Source organism: Chrysemys picta, chromosome 1, assembly GCF_011386835.1.
Source record: "Chrysemys picta bellii isolate R12L10 chromosome 1, ASM1138683v2, whole genome shotgun sequence".
In the NCBI taxonomy this organism is placed as follows: domain Eukaryota; kingdom Metazoa; phylum Chordata; order Testudines; family Emydidae; genus Chrysemys; species Chrysemys picta.
The window spans coordinates 322,356,647-322,377,401 of NC_088791.1; the positions used below are offsets into that span (position 1 = coordinate 322,356,647).

Sequence of the window (20,755 nt, forward strand, 5' to 3'; positions counted from 1 at the left end):
GCTCCATGCCTGCCTGAGGCTTGCAGTTCGGGGGGGTGGGAGCAACTCCACCACAAAGCACAGCCCCTGCCAGTGGTGCTTCATGTGTGCCCAAGACTTGCAGTTTGGGGAGGCAATGCTGGTCCCTGTCCTACAAACTACATCCATGTTAAAAAGTGTGGGGCATAGCCCCCTGGCCCCTCCAGTTCCGGTGCTGGTGGTGGCCCCCTTCTAAAAAGGTTCCAGTGCCCTTGTCCCCAGCCCTGCCTCTTCCTGGCTCTGGGCCCAGCTCTCGGGGGTCATAGGGGCCTTGGGCTGGCTGTGTGTGGGGAATCACAGCGCCCCCCTGACCATGGGGCCCTGGGCGGTCGCACACCAGTAAGGCTGGCCCTACTCCCCCCATCATATCATGCAACCCTCATGTCTGTGTTGCCTGCTGCTCTCTGGCTGCCCAGCTTTGAAGGCAGTGCCTCCTTCAGCAGCAGTGCAGAAGTAAAAGTGGCAATACCGCGAATCCCCTACAATAGCCTCGCAATCCCCCCGCAAACCTATTTTGGGTCAGGACCCCATGGTTATACCACCATGACATTTCAGCTGTAAATATCTGAAACGATGACATGGACGATTTTTAAAATCCTCAGACCGTGAAACTGACCAAAATGGACTATGAATTTGGTAGAGCCCTAATTATAAGTGCATGGTCCTGTTGATTTTTAACAACACTGGGTAGGAGTGGAACTGGAGGGTATGCATACAAGAGATTGTCTTTCCAGGGCAACAGGAAAGCATCTGTCAGAGACCCTGGACTTTGACCTGCCTGTGAAAAAAACAGATGACACTTCCTGTTGTGTTGGATTGAAAACAGGTCTATGTAGTAAATGGCCCAGACTTGGAAAAGGTATCTCACTGTATCTGGCTGGAGAATCAACTCATGGTGACTGGTGAAAAATATGCTCAATCCATCTGTCAGATAGTTCTAGACACCTGGAAGGAGGCAGGCTTCAAGTGGACTGAGCTGGTGATGCCAAACTACCAAAGCAGTATTGCCTCTTGGCATAGAAGTTTTGATCTGGTCCCTCCTTGTCTATTCATATATAACATCTCCACTCTGTTGTTGGTAAGACCTAGTAAATTCCTTCCCTTGATATGGAGGAGGAAAGCATGACAAGTTAGACAAATGGATCTCAACTCTCATGTTTATATGGAGAGCTAAATCCTGGCCAGAATAGACTAAACACTGTCTGCAGCATTCCTAGGTGGGCTCCCCAACCTAAGGCAGAAGAGTCTATAACCAGAGTCAAAGTAGGCTGTGGGGAAACAAACCAAATTCCCACACATACGCTGGTCCATCCACCGGTCCAAAAAGGCTAAGACTTCTGTGAGTACTCGAAACACCATGTCCAGCGGATCACGAATCAAAGAGCACATTGAGCACAGCCTGCTCTGCAGACTCCTGAGAAGCAGCCTGGTACGTCAAACCACGTTAAGTACATGAGGACATGTGCCCCAGAAGCCAGAGGCAATTCCATGTTGTCAGTTCTAATGAAATGGCCAACATTGTCTAGAATCTGGTTTGTGGGATGAATGCTTTGGCGTCCATAAAATTCAAGACTGCTCCTGTAAACTGTATTCTCTGAACAGGTGAGAGGATTGACTTTCCCTCATTATTAGCAACCCCAGTGCTAAACTCCTGATTTCCTTAGGATCACATCCACTATTCTCATGCACTTTGTAAAAACATGGGGGCTGTGGATAGGCCTTTAAATTGGCTTCTGTACCCAATAACTGGAAGATAGCTAATGTAACGCCAATATTTAAAAAGGGCTCTAGAGGTGATCCCGGCAATTACAGACGAGCAAGTCTAACGTCGGTACCGGGCAAATTAGTTGAAACAATAGTAAAGAATAAAATTGTCAGGCACCTAGATGAACATAAATTGTTGGGCAAAAGTCAACATGGTTTCTGTAAAGGGAAATTGTGTCTTACTAATCTATTAGAGTTCTTTGAAGGGGTCAACAAACATGTGGACAAGGGGGAATCCAGTGGACATAGTGTACTTAGATTTCCAGAAAGCCTTTGACAAGGTCTCTCACCAAAGGCTCTTATGTAAAATAAGTTGTCATGGGATAAAAGGGAAGGTCCTTTCATGGATTGAGACCTGGTTAAAAGACAGGGAACAAAGGGTAGGAATAAATGGTCAATTCTCAGAATGGAGAGGGGTAACTAGTGGTGTTCCCCAAGGGTCTGCCCTAGGACCAATCCTATTCAACTTATTCATGAATGATCTGGAGAAAGGAGTAAAAAGTGAGGTGGCAACGTTTGCAGATGATACTAAACTGCTCAAGCTAGTTAGGACCAATGCAGACTGTGAAGAACTTCAAAAAGATCTCACAAAACTAAACGATTGGGAAACAAAATAGCAAATGAAATTTAATGTGGATAAATGTAAAGTAATGCACATTGGAAAAAATAACCCCAACTATACATACAATATGATGGGGGCTAATTTAGCTACAACAAATCAGGAAAAAGATCTTGGAGTCATCGTGGATAGTTTTCTGAAGATATCCACGCAGTGTGCAGAGGCGGTCAAAAAAGCAAACAGGATGTTAGGAATCATTAAAAAGGGGATAGAGAATAAAATGGAGAATATCCTATTGCCCTTATATAAATCGATGGTACGCCCACATCTTGAATACTGCGTACAGATGTGGTCTCCTCATCTCAAAAAAGATATACTGGCACTAGAAAAGGTTCAGAGAAGGGCAACTAAAATGATTAGGGGTTTGGAACAGGTCCCATATGAGGAGAGCTTAAAGAGGCTAGGACTTTTCAGCTTGGAAAAGAGGAGACTAAGGCGGGATATGATAGAGGTATATAAAATCATGAGTGATGTGGAGAAAGTAGATAAGGAAAAGTTATTTACTTATTCCCATAATACAAGAACTAGGGGCCACCAAATGAAATTAATGGGCAGCAGGTTTAAAACAAATAAAAGGAAGTTCTTCTTCAAACAGCACACAGTCAACTTGTGGAACTCCTTGCCTGAGGAGGTTGTGAAGGGTAGGACTATAACAGCGTTTAAAAGAGAACTGGATAAATTCATGGAGGTTAAGTCCATTAACGCCTATTAGCCAGGATGGGTAAGGAATGGTGTCCCTAGCCTCTGTTTGTCAGAGGGTGGAGATGGATGGCAGGAGAGAGATCACTTGATCATTAACTGTTAGGTTCACTCCCTCTGGGGCACCTGGCATTGCCCACTGTCAGTAGACAAGATACTGGGCTAGATGGACCTTTGGTCTGACTCAGTACGGCCGTTCTTATGTTCAAATGGCAGGACTGCAAACTGATAATGGGATTTGTTGACCATAAATCTGAGGAATCTCCTGTGGCTTTGAGGTATTGCCACTATTGATTTTGGAAATATGCATCCTTTAAGCTGAGGGCAGCATACCAGTCTTCAGGATTCAGGGAGGAGATAATGGAAACCAGATTGATCATGTGAAACTTTATTTTTTTTATGTATTTGTTCAGCTCTTGCAGGTCTAGCATGGGTCTGAGACCTTCTTTAGCTTTTGGAATTAGGAAGTAACCCCTTTCCTCTGCATAAAGGAAGAACTTCCTCTATGGCTCCCAATAGGAGGAGAGATTGTACAGAGAAGAAGCAAACAGAGGGAGTTTGTCTGGGAGTTTAGAATCTGGTTTTGATCAGTAGGGATGAATTAGTTGCGAATGTGAAGGTGGTCGGGAACTTGGGAGGAAGTAATCATGATCTGATATAATTCAAGATCCTAAGGAAAGGAGAACATAAGAACAGCAAAACATAAGAACATAAGTCCAGTACACTGGACTTCAGAAAGGCAGATTTCAGCCAACTCAGAGAAATAGTAGGCAAGGTCCCATGGAAAGACCAATTAGGAAGAAAAAGAGTCTAAGGAGGCTGGCAGTTCCTAAAAGATGTAATACTAGAGGCTCAACATCCATCTATTCCAATGCAGAAGAAAGATAATAAGAGCCACAGGAGCATAATGTGGCTGCACAAGGAGCTTTTTAGCTATCTCAAACCAAAAGGGAAAACAAACAGGAAATGGAAGAAAGGGCATGCCACCAAGGAAGTATACAAGGGAATAGCGTGTAGGGACAAAATCAGGAAAGCCAAGGCAAAGAATGAGTTACAGCTGGCAAGGAAAGTTAGAGAAGGGGTTCTTCAAATACAACGAGGAGTCCTTGTGGCATCTTAGAGACTAACACATTTATTTGGGCATAAGCTTTCAAGGGCTAGAACCCACTTCATCAGATGCATGGAGTGGAAAATACAGGAGCAGGTATAAATACATGGAAAGATGTGAGTTGCTCAACCAAGTGTGAGGTCAGTCTAACAAGACAATTCAATTAAAAGCACTTCAAAAATACCTTTTGAAGTGGTAATGAGAGTGGCCCATTTCAGACAGCTGACAAGAAGGTGGGAGTAACAGTAGGGGGAAATTAGTATTGGGGAAATTCTAATTCTAATTAATTGTTAATTGAATTGTCTCCATGTTGAATTGTTTCCATGTATTTATACCTGCTCCGTATTTTCCACTCCATGCATCTGATAAAGTGGGTTCTAGCCCACGAAAGCTTATGCCCAAATAAATTTGTTAGTCTCTAAGGTGCCACAAGGACTCCTCGTTGTTTTTGCTGATACAGACTAACACGGCTACCACTCTGAAACCTGTTTTTCAAATATGTAAGATAAAAAAGAAAGATCAGGGATGGTGTGGGTCCACTAGTCAATGCAGGTGAGCTGATAACCGAAGATGATGGCTTAGTGGTAGCAGCACAGCTGAGAAGCATCTGGGAGTTGTGGTGGATCACAGCCTCAACATGAGTTAGCAATGTGATACTGTTGCAAAAAAAGCAAAAGCAATTTTAGGTTGCATTAACAGAGGCATAGTATGCAAGTCACAGGAGGCGATACTACTGCTCTACTCAGTACTGGTTGGGCATCAGCTGGAGTACTGTTTCAGCAATGTATAGAAAGGATGTAGAGAAACTGGAAAGGATCCAGAGGCAAGCAACAAAGATGATCAAAGGGATGTAATGCAAACCATATGAGCAAAGGCTGAAGGAACTGGGTATGTTTAGTTTGGAAAAGAGGAGATTAAGGGGAGACGTGATTGTAGTCTTCAAATACTTGAAAGGCTGCCATAAAAAAGAGGGAGAAAAGTTGTTCTTTCTTGCCACAGAAGGAAGAACAAGAGGCAATGGATTCAAAGTAGGGCTGTTGATTAATGGCAGTTAACTCTCTCAATTAACTCAAAATTAATCGCGATTAAAAAAATTAATTGCGATTAATCACATTTTTAATCGCACTGTTGAACAATAGAATACCAATTGAAATTTATTAAATATTTTGGATATTTTTCTACATTTGGCGGGAGGGATAGCTCAGTGGTTTGAGCATCGGCCTGCTAAACCCAGGGTTGTGAGTTTAATCCTTGAGGGGGCCACTTAGGGATCTGGGGCAAAATCAATACTTGGTCCTGTTACTAAAGGCCGGAGGCTGGACTCGATAACCTTTCAAGGTCCCTTCCAGTTCTAGGAGATAGGATATCTCCATTAATTTTTTTATTTTATTTTATTTTCATATACATTGTATTCTGTGTTGTAACTGAAATCAAAGTGTATATTATTTTTTATTACAAATATTTGCACAGTAAAAATGATAAACAAAATAAATAATATTTTTCAATTCACCTCATACAAGTACAGTAGTGCAATCTCTTTGTAGTGAAAGTGCAGTTTACAAATGTAGATTTTTGTTGTTGTTACATAACTGCACTCAAAGACAAAACAATGTAAAACTTTAGAGCCTACAAGTCCACTCAGTCCTACTTCTTGTTCAGCCAATCACTATGTCAAACAAGTTTGTTTACATTTACAGGAGATAATGCTGCCTTATTTACAATGTCACCAGAAAGTGAGAACAGGCATTCACATTTCATTTTTGTAGCTGGCATTGCAAGGTATTTATGTGCCAGATATGCTAAACATTCATATGCCCTTTCATGCTTTGGCCACCATTCCAGAGGACATGCTTCCATGCTGACCATGCTTGTTAAAAAAATAATGCGTTAATTAAATTTGTGACTGAACTCCTTGGGGGAGAATAGTATGTCCCCTGCTCTGTTTTACCCGCATTCTCCCATATATTTCCTGTTATAGCAGTCTCGGATGATGACCCAGCACACGTTCATTTTAAGAACACCTTTACTGCAGATTTCACAAAACGCAAAGAAGGTACCAATGTGAGATTTCTAAAGATAGCTACAGCACTCGACCCAAGGTTTAAGAATCCGAAGTGCCTTCCAAAATCTGAGAGGGACTAGATGAGGAGCATGCTTTCAGAAGTCTTAAAAGAGCAACATTCCAATGCGGAAATTACAGAACCCGAACGACCAAAAAAAGAAAATCAACCTTCTGCTGGTGTCATCTGACTCAGATAATGAAAATGAACATGCAACTGCTTTGGACTGTTATCGAGAAGAACCCATCATCAGCATGGACACATGGAATGGTGGTTGAAGCATGAATTGACATCTGAATCTTTAGCACATCCGGCACGTAAATATCTTGTGACATCGTCTACAACAGTGGCATGCGAACGCCTGTTCTCACTTCCAGGTGACATTGTAAACAAGAAGCGTACAGCATTATCTCCTGCAAATGTAAACAAACTTGTTTGTCTGAATGATTGGCTGAACAAGAAGTAGGACTGAGTGGACTTCCAGGCTCTAAAATTTTATATTTAATTTTTGAATGCAATTTTTTTTACATAATTCTACATTTCACGATAAGTTCAACTTTCATGATAAACAGATTGCACTACAGTACTTGTATTAGGTGAACTGAAAAATATTATTTCACTTGCATCTGAAGAAGTGAGGTTCTTACCCACAAAAGCTTATGCTCCCAATACTTCTGTTAGTCTTAAAGGTGTCACAGGACCATCTGTTGCTTTTTACAGATTCAGACTAACACAGCTACCCCTCTGATACTTGACACTATTTCTTTTGTTTTTTTACAGTGCAAATACTTGTAATCAATAATAAATATAAAGTGAGCACTGTACACTTTGTATTCTGTGTTGTAATTGAAATCAATATATTTGAAAATGTAGAAAACATCCAAAATATTTGAATAAATGGTATTCTATTATTGTTTAACAGTGCGATGAAACGCACGATTAATTTTTTTAATCGTTTGACAGCTCTATTTCAAAGTACAGTATAGAAGATTTAATTTCAGGAAAAACTTCCTAACTGTAAGACAAACATGACAATGGAACAGACTGCCTAGGGAGGTTTTGGAAGCTCCTTCACTGGAGGTTTTCAAACGGAGGCTGGATAGTCATCTGTCTTGGATGGTTTAGACACAACAAACCCTGCATCTTGGCAGGTTAGACTAGATGATCTTTGAGGTCCCTTCTAACCGTATGGTTCTATAATTTCTGAAGGAGAACTTCCTCATGAGAGTTGTCCTTGAATAGGAATGGGGGGGGGGGGGGCGGGGAGAGAGGAAATGGAGTTAGAAGTAAAATTGAAGGATATATCCCAATTCCTCCATGCTTAAGACCCACTGGTCTGTAGTGATATGGGTCCAAGCCCTTAGGAAACGGGATAGCCTGCTGGGATAAAAAACAGATAGGAGAAGCTGGCAAAGCGCAAACTGGTAAACTGTCCTCAACAAGAATGTCAAACTGAGTGTTGGTGTTCCTAGGCTGGCTGGATGAGCTCACAGAAGACAAAAAAGGTGAAGGTCGTCTCCTCCTGTAACTGTTCCCTTTTTTCCTAGACTGGTCCTGCTGACAATGTGTAAAAAAGTATAATGGTTGGACTGCTGAAGGCTGAACTGCATCTTCTTTTGGGAGTGGAATCCTAAAATCTGTAAGGCTCTGAAGCTTGTAGTCGATCTGCTGAGAAAAAAAACACTGGTCCCTCAAAAGGGTGGTCTGTCGGACCTCTTGAAGAAGACCTGCTGACTGGAACAACGAACAGCTATGCATTGTAATGGCTGATTTAATGGCTCTGGCAGCAAAATCTGCAGCGTTCAATGCAGCCTGAAGCAAGGTCCTGACTACCATCTTGCCTCATTCACTATACTGTGAGAAACTCTTGTCTGGCCTCCTCTGGCAACTCATCTTTAATTTTAAAAATATTATCCCAGAGGGAGAAGTCATAATGCCCAGCAATGCTTACGGATTATAAATCCATAGTTGTAGTTCAGCTGTAGAATAAACTTTTCTCCCAAAAGGATCACATTTCTTTGCATCTTTTGATTTTGGGGTAGATGCTTGTGGACTCTGGTGCTCTCTTTAGTTAACAGCTGAAACCACCAAAGACACCAGGGTGGGGGGTGTATATAAAAATGTTCAAACCCCTGTGAGGGGACATACTACTTCCCATTCAGTCCTTTTAGCTGTGGGAGTCAGGGAAGATGGCATTTGCCACAATGTTTTTGTGAATTCCAGAATAATTTCCTTTACTGGGAGTGCCACTCAAGAGGGCCCCACAGATCCCAACATATCAACAATCTTCTGAGCTCTCCTGAACTACTACTACCTGCATATGTAGGGAGGAAGTCACCCTCTTCAGGAGGTCTTGGAGGGCCCGGTAATGGTCCAGGAGAAGTGAGGCAACACCAGACACTACTGCCTCATCAGCAGGGCCCTACCAAATTCACGACCATGAAAAACACATCACGGACCCTGAAATCTGGTCTCCTCCCATGAAATGTGGTCTTTTGTGTGCTTTTCCCCTATACTACACAGATTGCTGGTCTCCCCCGTGAATTTCTCAAATTGGGGGCCCTGACCAAAAAGGAAGTTGCAGGGGGGTCACAAAGTTATTTCAGAGGAGTCACAGAATTGCCACCCTTACTTCTGTGCTGCCTTCAGAACTGGGCGGCCAGAGAGCAGCAGCTGCTTACTGAGGGCCCAGCTCTGCAGTGCAGAAGTAAGGGTGGCAATACCATACCATGCCATCCTTACTTCTGCGCTGCTGCTGGCAGCACTGTGTAAAAAAGGAAACCTACTAGGTAAAATACTACACTAAAACTACTAACAAGTACCAACTATATACAACAGGAAAGACTAGGAAAGAGGGAAACTCTTGCACTAGTAAAGTAGTACACTCCCACAGCCATCATGAGCAGTAAGAAGGAACTGGGGGTGAGGGGCATGGGCGGATCTCTCCTTTATATCATTGTTCAGCAGCACGAAGCAGCAGACAGTGCACATCCTGTCCTGACTGGTACCACTAAGGGAAAATCTGATACTACTAGTATACTGGGCACACACACCCCTAAAGTTGAATAGACATGTGCAATCACTTGAAACAGAATCAGACTGTCAGGAGGATAGCTGCCTATCTGACTTTTAATTTTTAGTAAGACACTTAAGAAACATTATTTAGTGAATAACTTCAAAGACTCCTACCGCCAAGCTGCTGATATGCTGTTCTTCAAGGAGTCGCTGCATTTCCTCCAGATTTTGCTGGAAGAGAAGTTGGTCACTATCCAAGTTTGTTCCACTGTTTTCTTGGATCATTTTATCATAGCCACCATTTGTGGAGATCTGCTTCCGATGTAAGAAGCCATTTTTAGATACTGATGAATCAGAGGGAGAATCTGTAGTTCTTGGTGTGAGAAAATAAAAATTAAGCCAAAAGTAACTAAACTATGTATTTCTTGATCCAACTACACAGTTTACAATACATAACTTTTAAAATAAGAAATATGCTGAAGTACATGGCAAGAATATAATATCTCCCAAATAAAGGCAACATAATATATACATAATTACTGGTGGGGCTGATAGCACCACTGATTATTAAGGTTGCGCAGTTGCTTATAGCTTTGCTAAACTTTAACCATTTGGGTTGAAATTTTTCATGCTTAATGACTGCCTCAGGCTGAATTCTTTTGGAAAGCTTCTGACAAAATGGTTCAGCCATTTCCAAGAATGAGTCTAGGGTTATTTTTTGCCCATGTTAAAAAATACTGGTGATATTTTCTTTGAGAAGCTCTAGTGCCCCCATGCCTTGGAAGAGGGATCTGAATTTGGCAATGGTTGAGGAGAGCTTTGTGTCAGGGATGTGGCTTTGCCATCCCACGAAAATTAACCCAAATTTGGCCAAGTTATCATAAGCATTTGAAGAACTGGAGTTCACAAATGCTCAGTAGAGACTTGCCAGAGTTTTGCAACTAAACTCCCCAAAGATAATGTGTACACTGTACATACTCCAGACCATGGTTGAGCAAGATTTTCCTGGCAATTGCAGCTCTGGGCTGCAGCAGGCTCGATCCTGGCACTGAAAAAGACAACAGGGAGCCTGTTTCTCCTGTGCTTCCAATGACCCCCTGCTGGGCCCCAGACAGCCGGGAGGAGGAAGCTGCCCCATTTGAATGCAGAGGAGACAAAAACCAGACTGGGGGTAGGGTGGGGGAGTACATTGGGATAAAGAGCCAGGGAGGGACGGCTGGGATTGAAGGCTAGTGGGGGAAGAGGAAAAATGGGACTGGGAGTAGGGATGGACGAAGACTGATACTGGTTTGGCAAGGAGACTGGGAGCTTGGACAAGGCACTACGACTGGAAGCTGGGAGAAGACACTTCGACTGGAAGCCATGGAAGGAAACAGGTGGGAGATACCTGGGAGCCAGTGAATGGGGTGGAGTGGAAGACTGACGTCAGATGAGGAATTGACTGGCAGGGGTGGGATGGGACTGAGAATTAGTGATGCAGAGGAAGGAGAAGGTAGTAGAGACAGCTTGGAGGAAGAGTCATGGTGCATGGAACTGGGATTGGCTGGGCAAAGACCGAGACACGAACACAGTGATGGGCAAGGCACACATTGAGATTGGATGAGGAGCCAGGGAGGAAAACTGGAAGTCACTGAGGACAAGAAATGTGAGCAGGGGTGACTGAAAGGGAACAGAGACAGATTGGATGAGGAGCCAGGAGGGTACTTGGTCTGGTCGGGCAGGACATTGAGAACAAGAAGCTAGGGGGGAGGGACTGGGAATGACTGGGCAATGAGACGGGGTGAGAAGCCTATGGAGTGGAGAAAGGACAGAACTGGGACAGGGGCAGGTAAAAGGGGAAGGAGCAGAAGGGATCATGCTTGGGCGGAATGGGAAGAAGAGTCTGTGCTGCCCACACACTCCTCTACAGCCTGGACTAGAACCAAAGGTTCCTGAGCCTCACCTTTCCTCTGCTGTCAGCAAATCACAGAAAAATCATAGAAAGTTATGGTTGGAAGAGACCTTGGGAGATCATCTAGTCCAACCCCTGCTCAAAGCAGGACCAACCCCAACTAAATCATCCCAGCCAGGGCTTTGTCAAGCCGGGCCTTAAAAACCTCTAAAAATGGAGATTCCACCACCTCCCTAGGTAACCCATTCCAGTGCTTCACCACCCTCCTAGAGAAACCCACAAAATGTCCCATTCCCCTCTAGTGCTGGTCCACAAGAGAGAATGACAACCTAGTACTGTTAGCAGTTAGCCACTTAATTCAAGTGGGAAAAGTCTATGCAATGGATATAAAGATTCCAACCTTTCTGATGATCCATGTGGGTGTCAATATGGTGTCACATTATGGAGTTAAACTTAGGAAACCACACACAATAACTATATTCAAAGAACATTAAGATTGCAAAGTCAAGCACTCATAAATTAGGAAATGCCAGATTAAAGTTGACTGTGCAACCTTAATTCAGCCCCCTTGTGTTGTACATATTAGGATACAGTCTTTAATTACATGATCACATACTATTTTTATAGAAGTTGGAAAGTATATAGTGAATGAGGCAGAAGATTTTAGAAAGAGAAAGGATGGTATCACAATTAAAACAGTTGAATGCTTTCCTGGAGAACTGACTCTGCCACAGAGTTCCTGTGTGATGCTGGGCAAGTCATTTAAACAAAACATTTCATGGGAGGTCAATAATTATGTGTTCCTCATTTTCTGGGTGCCCATTTTGATACACTGGGGATCTGATTTGCAGAAATGCTGTGCATTCACAGCTGCAACTGAAGTCAATGGGAGCTCTGCTTTGAACACAGTAAGTACTGTACAATGCTAAGTACTCTGAAAAATCAGGTCCTAAGTGCCTCAAATACAAAATTAATAGATAGTCTCGACCTTAATCTTTGTACCCAAGTTCTCCATACATGAAATGGGAATAATATCTACTCATATCATATCTTCTTGTCCTCCAGCAATTCTGGGTAGAGCTTGGTGAAAATTTTTTCAGCTAATAGTTTATTCACTGAAAAATGCAGTTTTGGATGACCCAGAATTATTCACTAATATGTGTTGAGTTCGCTGAATAGCTTTGACCAAACTGAAACTGCAAGCTTTCAGAATGGTCAAAATGAAATATTTTGTTTCAACCCAACTTGAAATTGTTATTATGAATGACTACAAAATGCTACTGAGAATGACAATGAATAGGCATTGGGACTGGAAAAAACAGAGAGAAAGACTCTATACCCTGGTAGTTAGGGCACTCGTTTAGGATGTGGGAAACCCAAGGTCAATTCCCTGCTCCCATGACTATTATTTATACCAAGTGGAAGAGTTTCAAGAGGAGAGATTACAAAAGACCAATGCTACATATATCCCACAGCCCAGCGGCTAAGACACACTCTTGCAACATGGGAGATCAAAGTTCAAATTCCTTCTTCACATCAGGCAGGGGGAAAGCAGGGGAATTAAACCTGGATCTCCCACATCCCAGGTGAGTTTCCTAACCACTGGGCTAACGCTCATAAGGAGAGTTCCACCTCCTTCTCCTCCTCCTCATTCCTGCTGTTCGTAAAGCTATTCCTCCTTTGCTTTTGTTAAAATGCCCAAAATTGAAACAAAAAATTTCAAGTTAGGTTGAAATAAAATGTTTCATTTTGATGAGACTTGAAATTTTTTCAATGTTTCAATTCAACCCAAAATGAAACTTAAAAAAAATTTTTTTTTGGAACTGCCCAAGAACAAAGAAAATTCATTATTCATCCCATTCTAATCCTGGGATGGGAGAATGGCCTTTGGCAGCCACTGCAACTGGTTCAGGCTAGAACAGTCCTGAGGCTTCTGTAACTGATGCTGGGGATTGAACTAGCCCTCAGGATTAGGGGAGTGCAAAGGTTTGCCTCCTTTCCTCTGCTTTTGTGCCATGTAGACGTCAAACATTTAAGAATATGGCACAACATTTTAATTTTAATAGTACTCATAGCAGCATTTTTTGCCACTAGATAGTTTGCCAAAATTCCAGAAGAGTAGTGTCAATTATTGGCTGTATATTGCAACGCATTAGCTAAATAATTTAGTTTTTAAACACAATAGAATAAATAGAAATGTTTACCTGCAGCTACTTTTGTGCCTATTAGATGATGATAAATATAACCCTGATGTTAAAACTGATCCTTGAATTTGTTCAAGGGCCTCTTCTAATCGAGGAGCTGGTTTTCTCTGGACTATATGGGTTAAAGGGAAAGACACATCATCAGGAAACATTCTATAAAACTTTATCATAAAACGTTTTGGCCAAAATTTTCAAACTTGGATACCTAAAGTCAGACTAACAATAAACAGAAATGGTTTGATCATCACTGGGAACTGGGGTTGCTCAGTACCGCTGAAGAAAAACCAGGCCAGTTCTATTTAGATGCCTAAATATGGATTAATCAGGAGCCTGATCTGAATTTTAAAATTTTGGCATTTGTCTTTAGTCTACATTGCTGAAAGAAATATGTAATATACCACTCTCTTTTTGTTGTTGTTTTAGCCAAACCATATTATACAAGCTGATAAATGACTGAATAATTCTGTCTAGTATTTTCCCAGGGTGAATTATGGCTTACTTCCCACATCATAGGTAGTAGTGCAGGAGGAGAAAGGTGCTCCACAGAACCACTACATCTCCCATTGTGCAAATGGGCAGAACAGGGTGGGGACTTGCTCCACCTCCCTAATACACTAGGTGGTATAGCTATTGACCACTGGCACCATTTATTCCTGCCTTGAAGCAGCAGGGAAACCACGAGAGTGTTTGTGATTTGCAGCCTGACCCTCACTCTGGGCTCATGGAAAAGCCATGATTAAGCCCTAAAGTAGTACCATCCTTTTCGGGTTTTTTTACTTTGATATTTGATCTTAAAGTCAGAGACATTAACTCACAGTTGATGCTGCTGCATTTGTGACAACAAATCTGACAAAGATTATTTAAGTGATAGCCTCAAAAGTGGTATATGACTATACTACACAATTTTTTTGTTCAATACAGACCCAGTCTTTGGCTGGGTTAGAGTGCCCCCCATCCACTACTGCTTTGAGTTGGCTGTCTTGATAATACCATAGAATATTTGGAAAAGCTAGTCCACCCTGTTTAATGGGTCTATACAAAGTATCTACTCTCACTCTTGTTTTTTTCTTATTCCATATAAATTCTAACAGCATCCTCAGTATTCCTGCTACAGTTTTATCTAGGATAATCACTGAAAGATTTTAAAATAAGAAAGATATCCTTGTCTGAATATTCATTTTGACTGTAGCTATTCTTCCCAATCAAAAAATTGCCTATTTTTTTCATTTGTTGAAGTAGTGGTTTGACATGTAACTCATAGAGTTCTTCTAGGTTGTTTGAGATTTGAATTGCCAAGTATCTTATAGAATTTGTACCCAAATGTTTTCTGGAGGAGTGACTTTTCAGAGTCTGGCAAACTGAAAGCTAACATTTGAGATCTGGCATAAATTACTTTAAATCCAGATGCTTTCCCAAAGTCCTGGATTTCTTTAGAAACTCATTTTAGGGAAATACTTGGTTTAGATAAAAATAATATAATACCATGTGCATGTAATGCTATTTTCTGATGTGTTCCTGAATGTTTTAATCCCATGATAGCTCCATTGTTCCTTATTCTCTGTGCAAAAGGCTCGATAACTTAGTGCAAAAAAAGAAAAGGAGACAATGGACATCCCTGCCTAGTCCCTCTGTGCAATTCAGAAAGGGGAGATTTAACTCCATTAACTTGCACAGCTGCTTTGGGCAGGTGTAAAGACAACTTATCTCTTAAAGGAACGGGGGGCCAAAGTCCTTATGGGACAGCAGGCTATCAAGGGCCGTGCAGGTGCGCAGTGGGGAGAGGTGCCTTTCCCCCAGCCTCTCCTCGCTGCAGCCCCAGGGCAGCCTGTACCCCAAACCCCTCATCCCTGGCCCCACCCCAGAGCCCCCATCCTCAACCAGAGCCCTCACCCCCTCCATGCCCCAACCCTCTGCCCCAGCCCTGAGCCCCCTCCCACATCCCAAACTCCTCAGCCCTGGCCCCACCCCAGAGCCCGGACCCTCAGCCAGAGCCCTCAACCCCCTGTACCACAACCCTCTGCTCTAGCCCTGAGTCCCCTCCCACACTCTGAATCCCTCACCCCCATCTCCACCACACTATCAGTGCACATAACAAAATTCATTCCGCACATGGATGTAAAAAATTAGAGAGAACATTGCTTATGGGACAGGACTTGAAAAAGAAAGTTCCACTCTATTCTATCAAAGGCTTTCTCTGTGTCTAGTAATAACAAGAGAAATGGATCTTTTTTGATCTGGCCCTATGGATGATTCCAAGTACTCTCCAAATATTGTCTGACATTTGTCTATCCTTAATCCAGTTTGAGCTGGATTTATATAAACTGATCTGATTACAGTTTATGCTCTGTTATACTTTGTTTTATATGTAACTATATCTGTTTCTATCATTATCCTTTTCCACTATCTCTTAAATCTTAGCCTTTTGACAATAAACATGTTTGTTTTCACTATAAATATATCTCAGTGCTGCGAGGTTACATTGGGGCTGATCCTCAGCTAAATCAAACAGGCTGGTGTTTGCACTGTACCTTTAGAGGATAATTTCTGTGAGTATAGTGGTTAAGGGCTGAACACTGCAGGGGAACACTTTAAGGGGGCTCAGGGATTGGGGTGCACCTGTTGTTAACTTGCAATGCAAAGTGAGGGCTAGCACTGCCATGAGACGATTGTTTGGGTAGCTGACAGACTGGTGTCTGGGAGCTGACTCTAAGTTAAGTACAAGCAAATCTTCCTATCACTGGAGGCAGAAGGGTAACAAGTTGACTCACAGTCCTGGGCACTTTGAGGAAGCATTATACTGACAAATACATACAATATGAGGATTCACTACATTGTGCAATGAATTTCCAAACCTATTCTCCTGCGTTGGGAAAAAGGGAGATGAGCACGCTGGAACTTTTCAGTTGCTTCTTGAAGTTTCAGTTTCCTTTGTTTCAGGATATGTTCTCTAGATTTTAGTTCTTTTTCTTCTTCTGCCTTCTGTTTTTCCTCAAGTGCTCTATTTAAAAAGTAAAAATAACAGTTATTTTTCTGATGAACATAACCCATCACACAGGAATTATAATTACACTCAGAGAAATGCCTTCATAAAACTATTTGCATAATATTATAATATCCTGTTTAGTTTAAAAGCTTACTTCCTGACAGATTACAGTGCCACACAAACTTCAGAGTTACTGGAAAATGAGGGTTCAGTTGAGAACATTTTTGAAATTGGACAATGTCCTACAAGTGCCAAAGAAGAGGGGTCATATTATAATCTTCTTATTTGCTAACTCTGATCAGATGATCTGACCCTCCCTTATGAGAGGAATATAGTAATTGCCAAGCAGATTAGACCAGTATCTGGTCTCTGACAGTGGCCAGTACCAGATGCTTCACAAGGAAGAGTTATGTAATAAGGCATATCCTCCCTATATTACACTCTGCTGGCCAAGTATGGCACTGCAGGTGCTCCCTGCCTCAGTTTCCCATGTCATCAATAAGTTTAAGGAGGCTTTACATAAGGAACAATGCCCCTTCTGAGGGGTCAAGTTTATTAATCAAAGACACACGGAAAATACAAGCCTAAGGGCCCTAGACACCATTTGACCCTTCCTCTCTCCACTGTATAGTAACAGAGCTGATTAAGACCCACCTGAGAGTCTTGTTACACGCTGCAGAGCTGAAGTCACTGATAATCTAGGTCTAAGCATTAGACCTGCTTTGGGACAGTATCTCTGATGCAAGAGACTGCCCAGTGTGCACCAGCAGTGAGGCTCCCCACTAACAGCTGAAATCACTAAGCGCTGTGTTAAGAGGTGGGACCTAAACATATCCCAGTGAATCAGTGATCAGCCGGTGGAGCAAAGCCCAGTGGACAAGCACAGTGATCAGCTAGCAGGATGGCTGGCAGAGAGGTGCAACGATTGGCCAACGGGGCAGCCGCCGGAGAGGCAACCGGCGGCGGAGAAGCCGCGGAAAGGAACGGAGCGGCGATTGGGCAGCAAGGCAGCCGCGGAGAGGAGCGGCGAGCGAGTGCCCAGACAGCAGAGTGAATAAAGTGCCTTCTTACCCCTGCACTACCACCCAGGGTCAGAGCTGAACTCAGCAAATGCATTTCTCAACTCAGGGTCTGCACTGACCAAGGACAACAACTGTGAGTGGGGTGCAGAGAAGGGACGAACATGTTAAAGGGACATTTTTGGTGGCTGGACTTAAGAACCTGAGGAAAACAGGGGTGGGTCTTTTGCTCATGGTTTATGTTTATGAACCCTGTTTATGGTGTTTTTCCAAATTAATGCCAGGTTACTACCCTCCTTTTGTTAAAAGTTTCTTTTCTACACTCAGACTCTGTGCTTGTGAGAAGGGAAGTATTGCCTCTTAGAGGCGCCCAGGGGGTGGTATGTAATTGTCCCAGGCTACTGGGTGGGGCTTGAGCCTGTTTTGTGTTGTATTGTTGAAAAGGAACCCCTAGATATTGAACCCGGTCCTTCTTGCTGCCAAGTCCAACAGGCAGAAGGGTTATACAAATATTCTTGCAGCAGTGACCACTCTGATTAAATTTTTGAACTCTGCTGCTCAGGGATCACAGTGACTGGAAGCTCATCTCCCAGTTAAATTTCCCAGCATGTTTAGTCTAAATTGCCATTAAAATTGATGAGGACTTCTGCTTAAAAACAATGTCATGAAATGGCCCCCAATAACTATCAGCAGGTTTGTCTATGCAGAAAAATAATTTGTAATCCAAATATGTCAAATTAATACTGGATCCAGTACTAGACTGATATGATAAATGCCTTTTGCTTGAGACTGTAAATTATTGTGAAGTGTACCTAGATCTGAATATAACCTACTAGAAAAGGAAGACATGTACAAGAAAACTATAGTAAATTTAGATTTGAATTTAGGCCATGTAAAAACCAGTTCCAACATAAAGTTCCTATCATAAAGGGCCTGTCCTACACTCCTTCCTCAAGCTACATTCCGTTGACCTCACTGTCAATTATGACTTCATAAGGAGTATGCAATCAATCCATTTGTCTCATTGAAGGGTAGCAACATTCTCTAGTGGTTAAAGGAAGGTATTGGGAATCAGGACTTCTGGTTTCTATTCCCAATTCTGTCAATGGCTTGCTATGTGTCTGTGAGCAAGCAACTTAGCCAAAATTTTGATGTTACTTTTGTTTTGAATGTTGAAATTGAAACACTTAAGATCTGATTTTCAGAGATCCTGAACATCCCAAAATACAATGGAAGTCAATGAGAACTGCAGGAGCACAGCACCTCTGAAAATTAGGTCCTTGGTGTATCAAACTGAGCTCTCAAAAGTTACTAAAAATAGTGGATACTTGGCAGTATGGGGGGCCCAGAAGGAGAACATTTCTGTGGCTCAATTAACCTTTCTGTAAAATTGGACTATTTATATACCTGACAGAGATGGTATGAGGCTTAATTAATGCTGTCAGATTCTCAAATGAAAGTGAAAAGTATTATTATTATATTTGTTGTTTGTTTCATTATTTGTAAAACAAGGGCATTATGAGATATGTTTAATTATATTATACCACTGACCTTTTACTAAGTAATAAAGATTATTTTCATACAAACACTTGAAAGCATTTGTAATTTATACCCGCAAAATAAACAACAAATATTGTATGAAGATAGTGTCAACAGAAGCTAAAATGTGGTTACAAGGAGGAGGGAGAAAAATTGTTCTCCTTAATCTCCGAGGGTAGGACAAGAAGCAATGGGCTTAAAATGCAGCAAGGGCGGGTTAGGTAGGACATTCGGAAGAACTTCCTAACTGTCAGAGTTGTTAAGCACTGGAATGAATTGACTAGGGAAGTTGCGGAATTTCTATCATCCGAGATTTTTAAGAGCAGGTTAGACAAACACCTCCCACGGAGGGTCTACATAATACTTAGCTGTGCCATGAATGCAGGGGATTGGACAAGATGACCTCTCAAGGTCCCTTCCAGTTCTAGGTTTTTATGAAAAAGTGAGAGTTAACAGAAGAATTCCCTTACTTTTATTGTTTTAACATAGTTTTTCTGTCTTCTATAAACAATCCAGCAGCAATTTCTGCAATAGCTGCCAAAGTGTTTATAGCAAATTTGAAATCTAATGCTTTAAGAGGTTTAATCTACAATGCACTGCCCAGACATTATGTGGAAATAGATCATTGATATTAAAAACAGTAGACTGAGCAGATGGTGGAAATATTTCCTGGTTAATTTTATGAAATTATACAAGCAGGTGATGGATGGTATACTCCTATGTAGACTAAACACTTGTTACTACTTGGACTGAAAATGAAGAAGTGTAAAAAAGACTTATACCAATTACTTCTGCTGTTTAAGGGGGGAATATTTGCAAACTATCTTAGGCATGGTCTACACTACAAAGTTAGGTTGACCTAAGTACATTGCTCAGGGCTGTTAAAAATGTCATGCCCTGTGCAACACAGTAAAGCCGATGTAAGGTCTGGTGTAGGCATCACTAGGTTGATGGAAGAATTCTACCTACCGCCTCTCCGAGAGGTGGATTTACCATAACAATGAAAGAACCCTTTCCATCACTGTAGCAAGTGTCTACACAACAGTGCTACAGTGGCACAGCTGCAGCAGTGCTGTTGTGGCATTTCTAGTGTAGACATACCTTTGGAGATAGAGACATCTGGGGCCCAATTTTCCAGTGCCCTGCACTTTGTGTGGTTATTTAAACTAATGCAAAATGATTACAAAGTGAATGCAAACTACTGACAGATGAGAAAGTTAGTATTTTACACCCATTTTGCACTACAGAGCAATGAAATCAGCCCAAAATTTTTTGTAGATTAAAAAATGTCTAAAATATGTGAAAGCATTACACTCTGTACACCCTACATCTCTGGAACCGAACTGCCTTTCATTTTGTATCAATAACAATGACACTGACAGCTTGGAGGACAGCATTTATTAGACAATCAATGATACTGAGCCAGCAGAAGGGGCAAAGACCTTGTTTGTATTCTGCAATACATTACCTTTGAAAAAATTTCAGTGGAATTATAGGTTTAAAAAGCGAATACAGAATTGGAGAGGACATACACTACCCAGATTACAATAGGCAGATTTACTACCCAAATTTCAAAGTAGTTCAGATATTGGCCGTAAGACCCTTGATTGTAAATTTTACTAAATGTGGCCCCTTCTATGAATAATAAAGACTGCCTCTAGTCTCCTTATGTAGCTATTGCCCAACTCCAACCACTAATTGGAACACCATACATCAGGCATGCGCTCCAATACTTTTGTGTTTCATCATTTGACTGAACACATATGGCACATAAACAGCACATTATATGATAGCTTATTTTTATATATATGACTTTAAAGAGAAAACTCTAACTCA

At 41.9% G+C, this 20,755-nt stretch overlaps 1 protein-coding gene across 7 annotated transcripts in view; it reads right to left on the reverse strand.

Moving 5' to 3' along the window:
• CEP126 (centrosomal protein 126) overlaps positions 1-20,755 on the reverse strand; it is a 63,242-nt gene that overhangs the window by 38,263 nt on the left and 4,224 nt on the right. For all 7 annotated transcript variants that reach the window (XR_010597861.1, XR_006175514.2, XR_010597862.1 and 4 more), the window contains exons 3-5: positions 16,231-16,376; positions 13,379-13,490; positions 9,458-9,656 (exon numbers count right to left, since the gene is read on the reverse strand). Coding sequence is in view for 3 of the 7 variants with exons in the window: in XM_042854731.2 (XP_042710665.2) it covers positions 9,458-9,656; positions 13,379-13,490; positions 16,231-16,376 (457 nt within the window). In the remaining 4 variants the exon portion in view is untranslated. The remainder of the gene's footprint in view (positions 1-9,457; positions 9,657-13,378; positions 13,491-16,230; positions 16,377-20,755) is intronic.